Genomic DNA, 21,445 nt, shown 5'->3' on the forward strand with positions numbered 1-21,445 from the left:
GGGGATACAAAGGCAAACACTTAAACCAAAGAGGTCGTCTCGAGCGCTGCTGGCACAACAGAAACAAAGAATCCCAATGGACTGTGCGCGAGCAGAAGAGCGAAAGCGGGAAAAAAATGTATTAGAGGGGGAGCGGGAAAGAACGGGAGGGACTGGAGGTGACAGGGTGTTACGGGGCAAGCGAAGCCGAAGATGAATGAATATCTTTAGATTATATTTCCAGCGAATCAGAGAGAGGGAACGTGAGCTGTTAAAGGCACGGAGAAAGAAGTATTTGAGAAGGGAATCCGCTGGGCTGGGACAGCGCGGGCGGGCGGCGCGTTAAAGGAGCCATGAAGATAAAACACAAGTTCGTTTCATTCAAAAGACGGCCTCGTTAGAATCATACTGACACCAGTTTTAACGTAAACATCGCTCAGATAAGCTATATAATTAGGAAAAAAGGCAATGGCCATACGACCCACTAGCTTATTTCCCGCAAGAGAACCTTGATGTCATACCAGCCTGCTCTGCGATTGGCAGAGGCCGACAAAAGCAAATGCAAATTAGGCTGTGCTTATAAGCTTGCAAAACGAGCTTAAATTTCGGGCTCATTCTTTTTAAAGCAATAAGAATGATGGGACAAACAGTGGAAGTTACGAAAGCACACGTAAACATAGAAGTACCGATGGTACTGCTATTGTCACTGCGCGAACTATGCTTGGTTTAGCTCCACAGAACTGCGGCGCTTTGGGGTTGCCTCAGACGACACTGGCGGATTGACGCAAGCAACGGTGTCTTATGTGACCATATTTGTCGAGCGAGCACTATGTTTCACGAAACGATTATTTTCTCCCAGAACAAAAACAAGCCAGGTTTAAATACGGTCAAAAACAAACCAAAGGCAGACGACGGCTTGCACGGTATGGTGACGCCTTCTAGGTTCAGTAACGTAAGCAAACGCGCGAACGCCGCCGCTATTGCCCGGCCGTGCGCAATTGGCTGCAGTAGAATACCTCGATGCCAGCGCCGCCGTACAGGGTGGAGACACGCTTTGAACGGTCCCGTGCTGCCGCAGTTGGGTCAACGTGCTCAACGCGTTGTTCTTTTCGTTTCCCACAAGACTCAGCAATGCGAAACTGATAAGATGATTCAAACTTCGCTAGTAAACCGCGTTGCGGCGGTAATTTTAGCGCGGTTTTTATAAAATGACTTGCTTCGGCGGCGAGTGAGTGACCCAAAATGGCGGCGCCATCGTATACGTGCCTCCACCCTGTACGGCGGACAGGGTGCAGAGCGGTCGGTTCCTGTGATCTCATTGCAGACCACGAAAACCCATAGGATTTAGCGGGAAAATCAAAATTTTACCTAAATTGATGAATTTCTCAGTGAATAAAGCATCGCTTGTATCCGGACAAGCGCTGGGGTCACTATAAAACACGAAATCTTTCAATAGAACAAACTTGTATTTTGTCTTCATGTCTCCTTTAATATCAGTGTCTGGAGAGGAGGAAATGCAGATTGCGGAGCAGCACAACAGATGACGCGTCAAGCGCGGTTGCCAAAGTTTACATGTTCTTCTACGGACGCGACGCACAAAAATCGCAATATAATCGAATATATTGTGAAAATTGCCATATTTCTTTCTGTAACATAAATAGAAGTGCTGGACATTTTAGAAGCAGTTAATAATAAATACTGCCCTAGTAGAAGCCGTACCGCGCTTGAAACGAAACACTAGAAGGAATCCCGGAGCAGACAACGTCTGTCGACGCCGCCTTCCATAGAGTTAATACTACTGACTCCAGAGGAAAAGCTGCCCGGCCAGCCCATGTATTGAAACCGTGCTGAACCCGAGCGCAGCCTTGATGCCACCCTTACAGCGTTGCCCGCTGTCTTTTTGCCTACTAGAGTTGGCGGCAGTAATGGGTATTCACCTGGCAACTGGTAGCCTACGTTGCCGTGAATGCGCAGGGACAACTTTCGTGTGTTAAAACGTTGTGTGAAGTTTTTCCAGGGGTAGGTAGCCAATGTTCGTGCCAAGTTAATGCGCTAGATGCAGTGTTGAATTCTCCGCAACTAAGAAGGGTCGCGCGTAGAGTAGCGCGTACTTCGTACGCTCGGAGGTGCCTTTTGCGTTGCGTCGCGAGAGTTAGGCCGTCGCTTCGAGCTTGAGCGGACGTGTTTTTTCGCGCTCCCCAAGCTTCGTTTCGGCGGCTCGTTGACCGCACGGGCCGTCGCCCTGCATTTGGATGTCGCCCGGATTTTACTGTGCTTTTGTGGGCCATCAAGTGCTAGCTCTTGCTCCTCGCTACCCTTCTGTCGGCCACACTCCATTCGAGCGAACACCGCAGAGCTCGGAACCTCCGCAGACTTCGCTCCTCGTCACAGCTAGCTCGCCTCTACGCTTTACAGTTCCCGTCGAAGCTTCTCGTCTCCCGGACGCAGCATGACACAAGCGAGGTGTGGTGTGTGCGAAGGAATCGACCGCAGTGCAACTCCTCCTTTCTACTCTTTCTCACCTTTCTAATCTTTACCTTTCTGCATCCTATTGTATTCCCCCCCCCCTATTCACATCCCCGGACTGGGTTTAATGCAGATGAGCTCCCAATACCCCCAGACCATTTCTTTTTCTTCTTTTAAAAACTAGCCACATCTCCTGATTGCTTTTTTTTCCTGATTTGTTTCCTGGTTGCTTTGCCCGAGTTCGCGCATGCTCTGTTTCTGTATCTTTGTTTGCGTGGGGCAAAAAACTCAGTTGATATCCAGCGCTAGTCCTGTGTAGTATCTTCGTTGTCCCGTCTCTATCACGCTATTTTACCATGTTTCCGCCCCCCCCCCCCCCCCCCCCACTCCCAGAATGTCTCAGCTGATGCTGCCTTCGCGCTCCGTAGAGGTGCTCTTTATAACCGCTTGCTTTTCTAGCGAATAGAAGTTTGAACTTGACAATGCTACTAAAAAATGCGCATAAATGTAACTCGAAATGTTATTCCACTTTATGCTAAACAAACACGCTTTTTCAGACAGTGTAAATGCCTGTCTACAGGGCAGGACGTGTGTCAACAAGGGCACTTAGGTAGTGCCCTTGGATTAGTTTAAATTCAATAACCATGATATACGCAAGGCTAATTTTACTAAGCTATGTGCATCAAGAAACTCACGCAAGAGATTCTTCCTCTTTTTAGGTAAGATTAGAAGACGGGGCATTGGTTGAATGCTTGGAGGACGTCACACCAGCCTTATTATTACTGTTTGGCGTTGCTTTAGGTTGCAATTAATGTATTTGATAGCAACCTAAACAAATCTCAACAAAAGCAAACAAGAGACTAGTAGATATCATGTAGAACACGTCTTGCCATTCTGGGTTTGCGGAACTATAGCTTTCAGTACTTCCAACCACAAAGAAAGTAGTGCAAGTGTTAATTAGTCGCTGCAGGGCTCTTTACCTTTTAAAATGTCATGCCCCCCTCTCCCAGAATAAAGAAAGAGGAAAATAATGTGGGGAACTAACTTACTCCCGCAAAGCTATGGCAAGTTTAAAGCCCAAAAACAGACAGGGCTAAAAGCCAAAAAACCTTTTTGAAGATAAACTAATTTCATGATTAAAAAACTTAAGCACTGAAGAAGAGAAGAAGAACGAAATAAATACAAGCAGAGGCAACATAAACGAGCAAACAATGAACAAAGCAAATGCAATTCTATGAGTCAGTTAGGCACGAAACCTTGCCACAAAGGAGCAGACACTTCAGGAGAAATTTTAAACAATTAAAAATTGTGTACCCTATTTACATCATGTTCACAGAACATCAGTCATATTTCAGTGGTTTTAGACGAGATGGAGCCGCAGTAGCCAAATCAATTCTTGCCTTGAAGAAGCAGATTGAAGTGAATAATAGATAAAAACAGTCGCATGTGCTGTAGGGGTGTTACCAGTATGCAGCATCCTTCGTTTGCCCATTTTGTCGTTTTGCTTGCTTGTTTTATGCCTTTTCTTTTTTTCGCCCATGGTGGTGTCTTTGTACTGGCCATTTCCACGCCATGTTTTTTTTTTCTCCCGAATTTTCTATCCTTTACTTTATACCAGTCTTTTCATTTCCTTTCCAGTTTCCTATTTTCATTTCCGCATGTAGCACAGCCAGCCTGACAGTTCTTCTTTCATTGGTTAACCTCGCTAGCTTTCTTCTACAGTTTCTTCCTTTCTTTGAAGTCGCACATTAGGTCATCGTAACCTTGCTATTACCATCACAAGCTTCTCTAGAGGTCTGGTGGGATTACTGGTGGTGAAATAAAATGTGTTTGATGATAATTGCTCCTACATATGACCCCCTTGCTTTTTCTGTGTTTATTTTTGCTTGTTCTGACAGCCAAAGATTAATGTACGTATGAAAAGTAACTTGTGCGCAAGATTTTATTGTGCTCATCTTGCCTGCCTCGACTTCTCACGCCTCAAACAAAACCGATGGAAGGATGAGAGGGCAAGGCTGTCAATGTCAAATTTCTTTTTTTTCGTTGCCGGAGTTGCCACACAGAATATGTTCTATGGTGTGTAGCACATGATACACGGGCTGATGGCATTGTGATGGCCCATTATTTTTGATGAAAATAAGAATGCTGGTGACCACAGTCTGAACGAGCATTAGCCAGAGGTTTCATAATCAGCTGCAGCATTACTTGAACCCAGCTTCGGTAATGCAACTTCGTCATCGTGCTTGTTTCTGTGAGCACGCTGGAATGGAAGCGTGGAAAATCGACAAGGTCTGGCGTGACACCTTTGCGGCCACTGGTTTGATGTTGGCATAAATGAGAAAGCTGTGCTACGCATATCGAATTCCTTCCTCCTATCGTGTATCGCATTCGCATATCGCAATCCTTCCTTTTATCTGGTGTATACAGCTGAAGAACGCCTCCAGGTGGCCCTGGCTGAACCGATGCGTGCAGATGTAACTGTCGCAAATAATAAAATTGAGAGTTCAATTTATTATCGGCTTTCTTAATGACTGCCATATGCAATACACATTAAGTTTCTGAACACTCTACACTAGCGAATGATGATAGCCTCATGCTAGGCAGTCTAATTCACCTGCTATTGTTATGTTTGGCAGCTGTTTCAAAATTAACCCCTGTGATTGAACTAATGAGGTGCAACAACTAATTTATAGTTACAACCAAATTCATTTATTTTTCAAGGGAGACATATATCCTTCGTCGACTTCACCTTGCGCAAGATACATGACGGTCCCATCGCGACCCAAGAAAGCGCATATGTGCGTTATCTCAAGATCCTTTTTAGGCGGTTTCTATTGACAGACGGATTTCCGGCCAAACCCTGCAGGCATTTCAGGCAAAACCGCCTTCAGGCGGGGTGGTCCTGATAATTGGACGTGAACGGAATTGGCCGTTTCCGTTCATTAGCAAAGGCCCCCAAGGGAGGACAGAATATTTTTTTCTTAACGCCCCACCAGACGGGTGCCCATCTCACATGAATGAAGTTTACTCCTCCACCTCCGCCTCTGTGCAGGTATGTACATGGGCCATATGGGAGTGGAAGTGCAAGTAGATGTAATAAAATAACGTCGCTGATCCACCGCGTTTCAGAAATGTGTCATGCAAAGCATCAACTATATTCTCGAAAATTTCTGTATGCGTGTTTCAGCGATCGAAGGAGCATGCACCATTCGGGATTACCTTTGCACCTACATTCGGGATAACCTTTCGGCTTCGCCTTGTCATCCTCTAAAAACCCACCTTATTGTGCAAATAGAGTTACCATTGTTATTATCAGTTGGCGGTTGAATTATCTCTCACTCAAGTAAAACACTGTTCAGTGAAAGTATAATAGCACACGTAAACAAGAGCCTAGTTATACGCTAGGCATGGTAAAATGTTTCGTACATTTTGTTTGTTTTTATTTACGAATCATATACTCTCAAAAGGAGCCGATCTTCCCAGCAATGTCTCGCGTAACATGATATGACCGGCTGACGGCGAGTTAAAATCGGAAGCAGCCACTACGGACATGTAGTGAAGCTATCCTTGAAGATAGGCAACGGCGGCTTTATTCCGTATCGTCGGCAGTGCGCGGGCTTTAGCGGGGGGTAGACAAGCTTGTTTTCGCAAGCAACGAATGACACAGCAGACACCAAGGTGTGGTAAAGGGAACCTTTGTGAATTACTCCCACATGACTGACGCATCTCACAAAATACCTAAAATGAATTTGGCGCCGCAGCCCGCTCCCCTCTTTTTGCTTCATATTTCATTTATTTTTGTTCGTCAAACATGAATGCGCTGAAAAAAGTTATAAAAAGCATACAAACTCGTAAATATACTCAGTTATTGCCATACAAGTTGCCTAATTTTAGCTTAGGGCCCTAAATTTGGACCTCATTTTTTTTTTAATTGTTAGCCGTATCTTCAACTCCTGATCTGGCAACTACAGCGTGGCATCATGGCGCCATCCATGTTTAGACACATTTGAGAGCCAGCTTTACCCACCTGCCGCCTTCTGGCCACGAGTGGTTCTCTCGCCGCTCTCGCCTCTCGCGAACTTCTCAGATTTCCGCGCGATTTTCAGGTTGCACAGACAGGGCAGGGAAGTAAGGACAGTCTAAATATGAACTAATGGAATAGAGGATAAGAACCATCATTCAGCGGAACTAATCATACCTAGATTCTCAACCGCATGTTTTTTTTATTGTAGGTTTCGCTTTCTATAAAAAACACCCGTGGCAACGATGTTTGAAACGCGAAGATTTCTTCCGCCGCAAAGCGACTCCAATGAAAGTCCACTCGCGCGAGGGATTTGTCGGCGGCGTCTGCCCATGACGGCAGCCGGCTATCCATTGACTGACCCGGAACTAGCGAGACTTTTCCCTTTGGCGCATCGCGACAGAGGGCGCGCCGGTGCCGTGCCCGTCGCCGTGACTTTATCGCGCCGCCGAAGCAAGCACTGTGGCGCCTCCTCAATAATTCTTGCTCCGTGGTTAAAGGTTACATGTCATGTGTTCATGTCCGCGCCAATATCAGCATGAGCATAAGCGATTGCGTTTAAAGCATGCTCAGCAGAAAGAAAAAAGTACGCTATGGCTTACGCGAAGAATCAGCAGCAGCCGTTACCGAGGAAGGGGGAGGAGAAACTTTATTTATACAATTCGTTGTTATTGCAGTCACTCCGGACTAGTTCGAGGGGTCCTATCTAATATTTTTTCGGCCAGTTAACATTAATTAGCACTTACGATAACTTATGCCGAAGTGTGCTGCTAATGAAAGTCAAGCCAACACTGAATAATCGCGTTACGGTCGTCAATTCGCCTGCCTCTTTCGGTGGCAATGCAGGCATGGTTGACGCAATGGATGAGTCGGTGGGCGTTGTGGTAGAAGCGCTGAATGAGGCCCGGATGCTGGACAACACAATCGTGGTGTTCCTCTCCGACAACGGAGGCCAGCCCTGGGGCCCCCACGCAAGTCGCGGCTCCAACTGGCCCCTACGTGGCACCAAGAACACCCTCTGGGAAGGAGGCTGCAAAGCTGCCGCCTTTCTGTGGTCACCGCTGGTCTCCAGAAGGAGGAGGGTGTCTCAGCAGATGATGCACGTCACTGACTGGCTGCCCACGCTCTACAGCGCCGCTGGTTAGTGCTTTGTCATGTTCGGCAGCTCAGGCTTAAAAGTAAATTACAGCTTTTGCTTCATACGCCACTTTCTACTCTTGCGAAAATTACTTCGTTATGAGATTTCCAATGGAACAAACATGCCAACGTGCGCCCTAGACATTAAACCCCTGACATTCAACTTTTATGCCTGCGAGGCAAACCAACGTTCGCTTTTTGTTGCTAGGCTAATGGCGCTTTATTCCCGCATACGGCTATATAGTTTTGTTTGTTTCATTCAAATCATAGAAGTACCTTTAGCAAGAAAGGCAGCACGTACACCATAAAAAAGTATCGCCAAATCCGAAAAATACGTGAAGCAGCCTCATCTAGGCCAATCCAGCAACATCACAACGCCATGGCGAAACGGACAGCCCCATATTTCTCTGCAAGGATAAAACTGTAGTTATTTCAAGTTTCATAAAGCTAATTAAGTGTGCTTGATCGCAAATTTTCTATTGTTTGGGCAGCGTTCAGGTTATTATGTTTGTCAATAACATATTGTCTACTCACCATCGAAAGGGGATTTTGCAACTCATTTCGCAATACCATTTTATTCGTATTTTAACCGATCGCTTCCCACTCATTGGTATGGTGGTCAATGTCAACCAATTTTATTAGCGCAGCAGCGTTTCTACCCTACCTGTCTGGATTTTGCAGCAGTCAGGATGAATCGTTAAGAGCGGAGTCACTGTTGCTAAGGGAACAGCTGAAGTTCTGGTGGGGGAGCACGAGGGGGGGGGGGTGAGGGGGGGGGGAGCTTGTTTGCTGGTCGTTTTGCCCATATATCACGCAACTTAAAAGGTTGTTCCGACGTAACCTAACCTAAATGTCACTTTGCTAACCTAAACCCAACCTAAAGGTACCCTAAACCAAACATAACGTACTTGACATAATCTAATTAGAGATCGCTTTTAATTTCATTTCACTCAAACTTTGTTATGTTATTTCACTCAAACAGCGTGAAGCAGCGGAACGACTAGCAAGGACTCCTACGAAAGGAAGAAGAGAGGGTATGCGCCACCGTCAACTTAGGCCTAGGGTTACTTTATGAGGCCTAACGTCGTCAAACGGTAACCGCAGATTGACGTTCAATAAGTTTCACGTCGTTTAGCATACCGTTAAACTTCATGTTACGGGTGCCGAACATTAAGCCTAAACATATGTCGTTCAAGGGCGCTCTTATTCAAAGTAACAGAGAGAAGAACGAAAAGGCCGAAAGTGAAAATTATGGTGATGCTTCCACGCCCGCACCTTAGGCCCCACAAGCGCAGATGTCCTCTGCAAAACGAACCAAGCTCGGCGACAACCTAGCCGTACAAGTGCATTTCACAGCTTAATGTAACGGCCACTCAATTCAATCACTCAATAAATCGTCGGGCAACCCGCCGCAATGGCTCAGTGGCTAAGGCGTTGCGCTGCTGAGCACAAGGTCGCGGGTTCGATTCCCGGCCGCGGCGGCCGCTTTTCTGATGGAGGCGAAAAGCAAAAACGCCCGTGTGTACGAGATTTCGGCGCACGTTAAAGATCCCCAGGTGGTCAAAATTAGTCCGGAGCCCTCCACTACGGCGCGCCTCATCGCCTGCGTTGCGTCGGCGCGTTAAACCCTACAATCAATCAAATCGTCGGGCAAGCACTAGGAGTGAAGCCCTGCATGGGGATGAAACCCACGTGTTCAGGTTTAATATATGAAAAGTCTCACGAAGCTTATTCAAGGGAGCTGAAAATGCGGGCGCATAGTGGTGTCGGTTCCTTACGTTGGCAATAAAAGTCCAAAATCGGGTATATGAAAGCTAACACACATTCTGTACCAAGCATAATCTTTCGGAAACAATCTTGCTAATGCCGGCGACTATGTTAGCGCGATATATTTCTACTTGAATTTGGTTTGACGGTCAAATGCGTCGATGTTGACGCGTCGCTCTTCATCGCCAGGAGGCAAACCAGGCCGCCTTCGCCAGCTGGACGGCCAGGACATGTGGCGTCAACTTCTGCTGGACAATACGTCGCCTCGGACCGAGCTCTTGTACAACATTGATCCAAGCGATGGCACAGCCGCCCTGCGCTACCAAAACTACAAACTGGTGCAGGGCGTGCGCGTGAACGGTACGTTTGACACCCAGTTTCGCACGACTGGAGGACCACGACCACAGGCGGACCTGGAGAAACTGATGGCGAACTCCAGAGTGGCACGGGCACTGAGGTAGAAAAAAAACTCGACCGTAATATTTATTCGCTGTGTGGGTTTGTTTGTTCGACTGTCCGCCGGTGCCTCCCTAATGTGATAGGTAGCACATAGCAGGCGGCGAAACGATAAGTCTCCGTTACGTGTATTCACTTTGGGCACCACTTGACTCCCGACAGTACTTACAGGATGCACAAGACTCAGGACCCGCATTTAACCACTTCGAAACCATTCTGTATATCTGTTCTTCGAATTCAAGGCAGGGAGTTAATTTCCAGGTGTGCCTCTAACCTCTGGTGCGTGCACAACTTTCCACTGCGGGGTATCAAGCTGGAGACAACAAAATACGTTTTGGTCAAGCTTTTCAGTGGCAGAAGATCAGGTCAATGATGGTTACATTCAAACGTGATTTGGCGGTTCAGTTGCCAGGGCGTTGGGTCGTTGAGCACAAGGGCGCGGGTTCGGTCCCGACCGCGACGACTGTTTTTCTGATGGAGACGAATAACGAAAAATTTCGCGTGTCGGGATATTGGCGCAGGTTTAAGATACTCAGGTGGCGGAATTGTACCAGTAATTCTCCAATGCAGCGTGCCTCATAGCTTAGGTACGTGCACCATCAGCACGTTACATCGCCTACTCCCCGAAAAAAATTAGGCGTTTCCTATGAAGATGCAGCGCTTGAAAATTACATCTCTTTCTTTAACAAAAAGTTTAGCGCGAGTACAGTTCAAATTAAGCGAGTTTATGACAAGTGAAAGCGGAGGATGGGGACTTGTAGGTCACATGTTTTTCGCTTTGCATAAGGCAGCGGCGGTGGAAACAGCTCTATTTCTGTCGCAGCACTATTGGATAACTGGTAGCAATTTGATGAAATATCTTGTCCTTTCAATAGCGTAGTTAACAGTGCGATGTAATTTCTACAGTACTGCATAAAAGATGGTTGGTTTTTTTTTTTTTTTGCAAGACTGCTTACTAATTAGGAGATACATCGCGGAATTTCCCCACATTTTTTGTCCCACGACTACTTATCAGGTTTCAACTTTTAAGACAAAATTTCATGGCGTATTTGTCATGGCTTTTCCGAATACATGAGTCATAGCGCGTACTGACTCGCCATTGTGCTCTGTGTGCTCTGTGAGAGAAGACATACGGCATGTCTTGTGTTACTGCCCGCAGCATACCACTCAACGCGAAACAGCTAAAAGAACTCTAGTGCGACTGCTACGTGGAAACTCTTTAGAGCTGCGTCACTTTCTTGGTTCGTGGCAAAATCACGCTGACGCGGCGCGAGGGACAAAGGCTCTCTTAACTTTTCTGTCTGACACGGGACTAACCGGTGTTCTTTAACCTTAGGATCCTCAGATTTTTGCTCCTAGTGCTGTAAATTTTTTCTACGTTCCCAACTGATTTTATTTTCTTCTCCCTCTCATTCATTGTTGCTGCGCACTTCTTCCGCTTTTCTTTTATTTTTTTCATTGCACTATGTTCACCCCCATCTGAAGTAGCAAGCCCTGCCGTTTGTGGGGCTAACCTCTTCAGTATTCATTAAAGTTTTTTTTCTCTCTCTCTCTCTCTCTCTCTCTCTTTCTCTCTCCACGCACGGTGCTCCTCAGCGCAGTTCTGATCTGATACCAACCATTGGATTATTCTCTAAACTGCCGGAATCGACGTTTCTGACCACTCCGAAGGCATATGTGCGGTAGCAGGGTAACAAAGTTCTCTTATATCCTCCCCCCCCCCCACCCTTCGCCTCGTATACAGGGACCTCTACCGCCTGGAAACACTCCGGTTTCCCAAGAACTGGCGTCAGCGGGCGACGCTCCGTTGCCGAGACTCTGGCAATGGTCGCCCGTCAAACTTCGTGAGCGGGAAGCCGCCGTACTTGTTTGATCTAGAGAAAGACCCGTGCGAGCTGAAGAACCTGGCTTCTGTACTCCCAAAAGTAAGCACCAGCCTTTCGAGGGCAGTTCTTAGAGGTAGTTCACACTTAAGTTCTCTTTGTTTTAAGTGCGAATGCACTTCTTAAGCGAGCCTGAAGCGTCCGCCGCCGTCCGCATTCCGCCGCCGTCCGCATAGCAACAGCTGCGGGTGCGCGCGCTCCTCGTCTTCCTTGGCAACGGGGGGAGATGGGCGCGCGCTGCCTGGCCGCTGACATGGCACATACCCACGTGGGGGATTGGCCAGGAATCTCCTCGTCTTCCTTGGCAACGGGGGGAGATGGGCGCGCGCTGCCTGGCCGCTGACATGGCACATACCCACGTGGGGGATTGGCCAGGAATCGGGCGTGAGAAGGGCTAATGCACCCGCTTAAAGGAGTACTGAGCTAATGCACCCGCTTAAAGGAGTACTGACACGAAATTTCAAAGCTGAGATCCGCTCTAGCAATCAAGTACAACGACAACACAAATAGGTGTCTGTGAATAAATGCATCTTCCTTTCTTTGTAGTTGTGTGTGTGTGTGTGATCTCTCTTTCGCGAACATTACCGAACCGCGCAAATTCAACTCGTGCATTCGCACTTTCACATTCTTCCCCTCGGGGAAATGCGGGGAATTTTCATATTCTGTGACTCCCACGACGCAATGGTGTGTCCGCCGGGCGTAATTTATGGTTTCGCGAGCGTGTTTATGCTGTAAAAGCTTTGTGCGCACCTGCAAAGAATAGATATTAACCCTATAAGGGTGCGGAAATAAAACTTCTATATTCTTTAGTAGGACATTAAACAACATTGCAAACCATCGTGGAATCGCTGCGATAAACGTACGCGATTTAGGTGATTGGGGTTCGCTATTCTTCTACAAGAGCAGGCTCTGCAAATTAACTGAGGCTCTATAGTTCATTCCACAAGGTACGTGCAGAACTGTAGAGGCTAGTTTGTTGTAACAGTCCGCCCACTGAGCACGCCTAACCCACCGTGAAGGGGGCCTTAAAAGGGCACGTCCTTCTCCCCTCTCGGCAGGAGGAACCGCAAGGCCTCGGCGCCTTTTGTCGCTTCCTTCACGGTGAGTAAGGTGCCCTCACTGTGGGCGGACTGTTGACAACAAAACAGCCTCCGTAGTGCTGCACGTAGCTTATGAAATGAACTATAGAGTTTAAATAATAGGGAAATCGAACTTTACGAAAGGTGTACTATAGAATGCAGCAAAGAGTGAGATGGAAATAAGTGACATTTATGCGTTAAATTGCTCTTAAATTGAAACGTGAGGCGGAGAGATTCGGTAGCGGCAGAGGTTTCCTGCTGAAAGGGAGGGGGGAGGGGGGGGGGGAGTTTGGGATGTGCGCGCAGTGCGGGAAAATCGATTAAGGCGGGTAAAGATTAGACAACGAACAGTTAGTTTCCGTTCTTGAAAATGTTGTAAGCCGAACTGAACGTTTTATAATTCTACTCCAGCGGACAACCCAGTTGGGCAAGAATTCAGCGGGTAACACAATGTTGTATTGTATAACCAAATCTCCCCTCCACCTATGTAGGGCCCTAAATAAATAAATAAATAAATAAATAAATAAAGAAATAAATAAATAAATAAATAACACCGGTTGCGTTGTTTCTCACTGGGTCAATTTTTCTTTTCCCGTCGATTTTCAGGTGGTGGCCTCTCTGCAGAAAAGGCTGGACCACTACATCAATTCGGCCGTGCCACCGGGTATCCAGCCGATCGATCCCAGGGGATTTCCCGATAACAACGACGGAATCTGGGCTCCGTGGTTGTGACAGCCTCCCCGGGTTTGCAACAAAAATAAAAATTCCCAACAAAGCGGCAACCAGCAACACACTCGAACAAAGACGACAGTGGATTTTCCGCTTCCGTCTGTTTTCGTTAAAGGGCTGTATTTGAGCGGACGATGTGATATCTTCTTTCTGGTTACATCTTGCCCAAGGTCACAAGCAGTCGCTTAATAAATGTGAAGATGACCCCGCCCTTCTTTCGTTCTTAAACTCCCCCAGCCGGCCTCCTAACTTAGTTTGCTCTTAACCATGTTGAATAAAACAATTCCACGCTACCGTACCCCGTTCACACAGAGCTGTCCTTCTGCACGTCTCCTGAAGAAGATGCTGACACGGAACTCCATATGTGGACGCACCCTTCATGGGAAGAGGCCAGAACGCGATATTTCCGAGGCACAGGCCCGAACCCTGGCAGACCACCTAACCTCCATCGGTGGATACTGAGACCCCACTCACTCTCCCTCCTTGCGTTTCTCTGCGAAACGGGGGTTCACTTATATCTGTAATGTATTCTTTATGCCCTAAGGCATACTGTCGCAATAAAAAAATTCACCCCTGCATAACTGCGCGGCGATAGCACGGACAACTTCCTCTTTCTTATACTAACGCGAGAGCGCCTTATGATTAAGTGGGCTGAGACACTGTGTCAAGAGGAGTACGTGATCAAGCGCCGGCTCAGAAGGCAAGCTGTGCTTATATATGCTGTTGGAACTTCTTCCTCTTCTACGCGATAGCAGACGATGCTGCGTCATCATCAGTTTCATGTGACAAAGAAGCGGTGGCACGCGCTCGTGCTTCACGCGCTCCAGTTCGATTAAAGCCCTCATTCTCATCAGACGTGCGCTCTTCGCTCTCTCTCGACGGCTTGGCAGCCGGTAGACCTCGAGGTCCATTACATGGTGCCGAAACCCGGGATCTCAAGACAAGGCCAACCTCATCGACGCACGGAGCCGCGCAAGCCAGTGAACCAACGCGACACCTGTGACCTTGGCCCCAGAATCCCCGGCCGCCAGCTGACCGCTATGGAACGGCTACTCCGACGTCGCCAGAGCCTCCGCTCACAACTGGACGGCATAATAACCGAAGCGGAAGAGGCACTGCGAGGGCAACCTGGAATTTCGGCGTCCGAGGTGAGCGTTCTGCTTGAACGAATCGAAGCGCTCCACCAGCAGATAAAGAAACAGGACGACCTCATATTTGACGAGACACCAGACAGCCTACTCGAAAGCGAGACCTCGGACGCGGGCAAATATGGGGACAAGGTCGTGAACACGTCAGCGGCCCTGCGCTTCACGTTGCAAGATGCGCTGGCATCCAGACCTACGCGACCGCCGAATTACCAGACACCGATCCCCAGAAAGGTCAAGTTGCCTCAGCTTGACCTCATAAAGTTTGACGGAAACAGGAAAAACTGGCAGCGCTTTCGGGTGCAGTTCGCGTCGGCAGTGCATAACGATGATGAACTCAGCACTGCAGACAAATTTAACTATTTGAGCACCCTCCTGACCGGAGCTGCCGCATCGGCCATCTCTGGACTCCAGGCCAGCGAGGAGTGTTACAAAGACGCCATCGACATCCTAAAGAAGCGCTTCGGTGACGAAAGGCTCATCATTCAAGATCACCTCAGAGGCCTTCTGGACTTGAAATCAGTTTCGTCGTCTTCGAACGTGCATCAACTACGACGGCTATACGACGAGGTTCAAGTACAGGTACGAAGTTTGAAGGCACTTGGCATTAGTACTGGTAATTACTGCCTAATGCTACGGGAGATCCTCTTCAGAGTACTGCCATGCGACATGGTTCTGAAGTTTCACGAGCGCTTCAGCCCACCGAAGCCTTCAACAACGACATTCACCTCAACTCAAGCCATAAGGGACCGACAGAACCAGACGGTACAGCCCGAACAAGAGCTTCAGCAGCTTCTCGAGTTCATCGATCATCAAGTCCAGTGTCGAGAAGCCGTGGAGAACCTTACGGGAGTAAGCACCTCAGACGTCGCTCTGAACCTAGAAGAGCAACCTAGACAGCAGCAACACTGTGACGTACACACCGTGTCGGTTCTACACACTTCAGCGAAGAACACTCAGCGGTGTCTGTTCTGCCAGTCCACAAAGCATCGTTCAGAGGTCTGCGACTTTGATGAATGGAACATCACACGGAAAAAGCAGCTGCTCGCCAAGGAAGGTCGATGCTTCAGATGTCTGAAGAAAGGCCACTTGTCCAAGGACTGCTGAGGTCCACTACGGTGCGGCAAGTGTGCTCGAAAGCATGCAACCACCATGTGCACGGCAGACGCCCAGAGCAGCCGCAACGTTGCCTTTACACCGGTCAGCCTGGTTTCTCGGCAAACTGGCCCCACAGTCCTCCTCCAAACTTTGACAGCAACAGTCGCGGGCTCCGCATCCTCGGGACGCCACCGAATTCTTTTCGATGGCGGAAGCCAACGCAGTTTCATCACTGCAGAAGCGTCGAAGCAACTAGGATGCGAGTTTTTAGGAGAGGAAACTTTGACTGTAGAGGTCTTCGGAGGAAAAAAAACGAAAAGAACCATCAGAAAAGTGCGTGCCTTCATCATTGCCGCAATGACAGAAAAGCCTGTGCCGATTGAAGCGGTTGAAATAGACGAAATATGCAACGACCATATTCCCACACCTGACTACCAAGTCATCAAGACAATGGAAGGAATGCACTTGGACGCCCGGGCAATCTGCGCGCAATACTGCGAAACCAAAATATCGATAATGATTGGATCCGATCACTACTGGGATCTTGTGACAGGCAAAGTAAAGGCCGTGAACACTAAGCTCAAAGCCGTCGAAACCTTGCTAGGCTGGACTGTTCAGGGACCTTTGCCATTAGGAGAAAGTGTTACGCACTGTGCCAACGCTATCGTGCTCCGAGCGGGCGTGGAAGACAACGAGGATTCGAAGTCTCTGAACCGTTACTCGGCCTTTGGAAACATCGGCGTAAAAGGCAAGGCCGCACAAAACTCAGAGACTGAACTGGTGAGGACAAAGTTTGAAAAAGCATTCGAACAGACGAACGAGCGAGAAGGGGTTTTCCCGTGGAAACCAAGCCTTGACCTAAGGTATAACCTTGATGCTGCGACGGTGCGGCTCCACAGCTCAACGAAAAAACTACGAAAAGGTGTTGATCTCGTGAGGAGGTATGACGCAACGACTAGTGCCCACCTGAAAGAAGGAACAAAGGAAGGACTTAACATCGCCCGTGATCCAGTACGCTCCCGCACAGGTCCACCATGGGGGAGTACGAGACATCCTGACCCAAGTTCGCAAGAGGTTCCGGATACCACTCCTCGACTAGTAACAGGGACATTCGACGACGCTTTGTCCGTCGAAGTATGTAGTCAATAGCTCCGCTCAGCAAAGACCGTTCTACTCTGGCCCACTTACGTCGTCTGTCGGCGGGGGAGAGTGTTGGAACTTCTTCCTCTTCTACGCGATAGCAGACGACGCTGCATCATCATCAGTTTCATGTGACAAAGAAGCGGTGGCACGCGCTCGTGCTTCACGCGCTCCAGTTCGATTAAAGCCCTCATTCTCATCAGACGTGCGCTCTCCGCTCTCTCTCGACGGCTTGGCAGCCGGTGGACCTCGAGGTCCATTACATATGCCATTGAACCATCGAGAACGCTGCGTGGAAGACCCTAATGAACGCCAAGCCTTCAATGTTACTTTATATGCCACGTATTTTTAACCACCACGGCAGAGGTGGCAAAATTACTTCTAAAAAGTAATTAAATTACATTACTGGTTACATTCCTAGAATTTTCCAAAATGTAATTAAATTAATTAGAAACTACACGGGGCCGAAAGTAATGACATTACAATTACTTTTCAGGCGCAATGAAATTACTTTGAAATTACTTTAGCGAAAATTCATCACTCATACACAACCAACTCATATGCACTTTATTTACACTCATACACATATAACACTGCTATGTCAAAAGTATTTGTTTATACACCCACTTATGTACAGTTTGTTAGATATGTTTATTCCATCTCAGAAGGAGCTGCGATTCTAAGTGGGCATCAGAAAGGTGTCCCCGTTTGTGCGACAGAGTGTCTTTTGCCATGCTAAAAAGACGCTTCGCTGGCGCGGATGAGGGCAGGGTTGTGTTGAACATAATCAGGAACTTTTTCATTTTCGCGAACCCTTCGAAAACAGTGAGATCAGCGATTCTGCTGCTCCTCCAGAAGAGGTCTGGTAGCGAACTCTTCCCGTACTCATGTGGAGCGGAGGAGAAGAGCGGCACGTGCGAAAAACAAGGCGGGGAGGCCAGTTGGGTGCAGTTGTGCAGTTTAAATACCTTAACCGCGAAAAATTTTTTTTTCTCAGTCAGGGCTTTTTATTAGGGGGAGAACCAAATATAACACTTCTACGGAAACTGTTGAATCACGGTGCTTAATTTTGTAATAGCATACCCGTCACGACGGCACTGGTCAAGATATTTCAACTTTACATACATGTAGAAGCAATGACCGAACAACCCCCCCCCCCCTCCCCCTGTCCACGCACCCGTGAGTCACCCGCCGAAGGCACCACGGCGTCAGTATTTCTACATCACGGGCGCGTTCGTGCATCCACGCATCCGTGTGTCAAATAAAGCTGAAAACAGCCCAGATACTTCGGCGCGCTGCAAGTAACTTGTGTTCATCACTTATGCGAGAGAGAGAGAGAGAGAGAAAGACTTTTTTTAATGCCAGCAGAGGGGAGGTCCGGGCTACAGAGAGCCGCTCCCTCCCCCCGACGCGTTTACGTCGCCCTCGGGACTAGGCCCCGCCGGCGTCGGCGAGAGCGGCGCGCGAAAGGTACTCGGGAACTCGTCCCTTTCCCCCCCGTCGGTGCCTCTCTCCGCCTCTGCCTGGCGAGAGCAGCCTCGAGCTGCTGGACGGCGAAGGTTTGTGATGTCAGGTCCGGTGAGTTCGCGGCACTGACGATGGTGTCCGGCAACTGGCCGTAGAGGTCGGCTGCTTCTACAGGATGCACTGCACAGTCCCACAGGATGTGGGCCAAAGTTGCGCGTTCACGCTCACATACACTGCACACATCACTGACATAGACGCCCGGGCACACGTGGCGTGCGAGTGCCGGCGTGATTACCGATAGTGTCTGTAACTGGCGTAACAGCACTCACTTATGCGATGGCCAAGCTTCTCAGGACCGCGCGAGTTCAAAGCAGTTCCAAGGAACTAGCACGATGCTTTGCAGCGACGAAAGACAAGCGGTTCGCGCGCTTCCGTGCTTATCCCCGCCGGGTGAAAAAAAAAAAACGCGCCTTACTAGCAGCGGGTTTACAGCAGTGACCAGTGTAACGAAGCCTTGAACACAATCTGCACAGTTTTGTTTAACCCGACTGTTTGTCGCCACGGTTTTCCCGGAACGCGTGTAAAGGGGACGAAGAGGCACGAGAAAGCAGGCAGAGCTCTCATCGAAGCGTTGTTTCCTTCGCGTTCGTAGAGTTCCATTGCCCAGGACTCGGAACTCTACTTGGTCAACCTTTCATGGTCAACTTTTTATGCCGTAAGAGAAACGGATAGGCTATATCGTAGTCAAAAGTACTTTGGAAAGTAATGAGTATTTTTCATGACATTACTGGCCGGAAGTAATTTATTGCATCACTAAATTACCAATACTCAAAAGTTGTTCATTACATTACTCATTACGGCAAAAAGTAATTTATTAGTGTAATTTCACTACTGAGGAACAACATGAGAGGTAAGCGGGAAAGCGAAGGGGGGCATTTACTTGGCAAATATCGACAGTCTATTGTCTTTTGTCGACATTTGCAACGAAAGGAGCAGATACGCGGCCAATTTTTTATAAGCTAACTTTCTCGTTTTTTTTTTTTTTGCGTCCGTATGAAAATCCGCTCCCTTCCTTCTAACTATGGCACACCATCTCTCTTCGGCCACCTGTGCGGCTCGGGAGCTTTATATTTTGATGTAAAATGTTGTACACGGCCCCTGAAGAATTGTTTTTACAGCAGTGCATTGTGTTTCAACGTGAAGCTGACTTTAAGGAGACGGGTGTTAGCTTGGTCATTCTAAGCTTCCTTTTCCCCAGTACGGCTTGCACAGTGAAGCCTACTCAATCTCGCATAAGCGGCGTATGGAGTCCACCGACAAAGGTCAGGCCACGACCGCCAAGCGTAAGCGTGATGCCCGTAGCGACAATGAATACCGGGAGGCGGAAAACCTAAGATGTTGGCAATGCTTCAACCCCGCTGAACGCTTTCACACCGCGACGGCGTGGTTTGAACGGGAGTTTGTGGTTACCCAACAACCCACAAACAGCTCCGCTGGTCACCCTTCTTCACAGAGTGGCACTGATGCTTTTTTCCCCCGGAAACCAGTGCGTCATGACTACCAACGTGTCGGAGCAGCCGAGTGTGAGGACGCCGCAATTGACGTATTGACTACAAAATGTACAAAACATATATTACTTCGCGTTAAAAAAGCGCAATTACAACGACGAGCACACGTGAACGGGGACGCCTCATCGTCGAAGCATCTGACACAGATGACGGGTGCGTTTTTTCTAACTGAGTGAGCCTTTTTTACGGAGGAAAGCCAGCCGCGGTTTTATGGTACTTGTCGGTCGCTTTAGAGAAAGATAGGAGCGTGCTCATAACCGTTATAAAAAGAGAAGAGCTCGACTCATGATTCTTTGTTACAAGCACGACCGGTCTTTGTAGATGCTCAACGCGGCTTTTAAATGCCTAGGAGTGTCGCGTGATTTTGAAGTCAAAGCCTCAAATGAAAGCAACCCGCGCTTAATGAATATGACGCAAGAGCTACAGTACACTGTTGTTATCGACAAGCTTTCTTAACAGAATCGGTCTGGTGGCATCACCTCTGTGTCCCCTTTGCGGTGTACGAGAGGAAACTGAGCACCTGTTCTGTGTTTCTCCACGTTTCAACTTGGCGCAAATGACAGAGCGAACGAAGTTTACTACGGGGTTGAAATCTCAGCATGAAGGACTTTTAGGCCCCTGGAACAGCGATGACAGTGCGGCGCGAGGTTCCAAGCTCTTGTGCAATTTTCTTAGAGACTCTGGACTTGACTTCAGCTTGTGACTGCCTGTGTCGTTTTTGTTTTCTTTTTAAATGTGTGTGCGTCGGTCCGTTTGGGGGATTTACTTGCGTTTTTTTTTATTTTCTTATTTGCATTATTCGTGTTTGAATTTAACCCACATCACATGTTCACCAACCATCCGAAGTAGCAAACTCAGAATTATGCAGAGCTGACCTCTTCGGTCTTATTAAAAAATCTTCTCTCTCTCTCACAACCTAAGGTGCACGGCCCACGACTCGCCACTGTAGCTGAATCGGCTTAGTGTTTGTACGGGGCATGCTGGTCAGATGCTAAGGCTCCTCCGTGTACTTCACTGCTATCGCTTCCTTTTTGCCATGTTTCCGTACGGCTAAGTAATTGGGATAAGCACATTCAATGCGCCAATATAAACGTTGCTTCTGCACCTGGTTCTGCGCTACAACTGCATCCCAACTGCAACTACAACTGTGATTTCAGTGTCCGTAATGGTTTCCTCTCGAAAAGCCTCTTCATTGTATCAAAGAAAGTAACTTCCTGTCTGTCCATAGACACCTTCAAATTTATGCAATAACCTTATTACACGGCAGTTCCCTGTCACAGCGTACTCCATCCCCATCCATCATAGCATGAGGAACCGTGATTTTTTTATGGTCTCTGTTTGTGTTTTCTTATTAATATATCCGCTAGTGTAGGAGTCTAATAAGGCTCACAAAATGTAGAAAACAAATGGATGGTTATCGGACCTTCACGGAAAAGATTGCTGCCTTTGCTAACCCGATTCTTCACTACACGATATGCCGATTCACAGCCCCTTCGAGCAATAACCGATT

The 21,445-nt window shown here is 48.0% G+C and overlaps 1 protein-coding gene across 1 annotated transcript in view; it reads left to right on the forward strand.

The window, feature by feature from the left end:
- Positions 1–13,745, forward strand: part of LOC144167707 (arylsulfatase B-like) — a 31,556-nt gene extending 17,811 nt beyond the window's left edge. The window contains exons 7-10 of the mRNA XM_077696892.1: positions 7,313–7,606; positions 9,560–9,827; positions 11,571–11,751; positions 13,395–13,745. Of these exons, the coding sequence (XP_077553018.1) occupies positions 7,313–7,606; positions 9,560–9,827; positions 11,571–11,751; positions 13,395–13,520 (869 nt within the window). The 3' untranslated portion in view covers positions 13,521–13,745. The remainder of the gene's footprint in view (positions 1–7,312; positions 7,607–9,559; positions 9,828–11,570; positions 11,752–13,394) is intronic.
- The last annotated feature ends 7,700 nt before the right edge of the window (positions 13,746–21,445 follow it).

The sequence above is a fragment of the Haemaphysalis longicornis genome, unplaced genomic scaffold (genome assembly GCF_048455015.1).
Source record: "Haemaphysalis longicornis isolate Haplotype H1 unplaced genomic scaffold, Haemaphysalis longicornis Haplotype H1 scaffold_2, whole genome shotgun sequence".
Classification (NCBI taxonomy): domain Eukaryota; kingdom Metazoa; phylum Arthropoda; class Arachnida; order Ixodida; family Ixodidae; genus Haemaphysalis; species Haemaphysalis longicornis.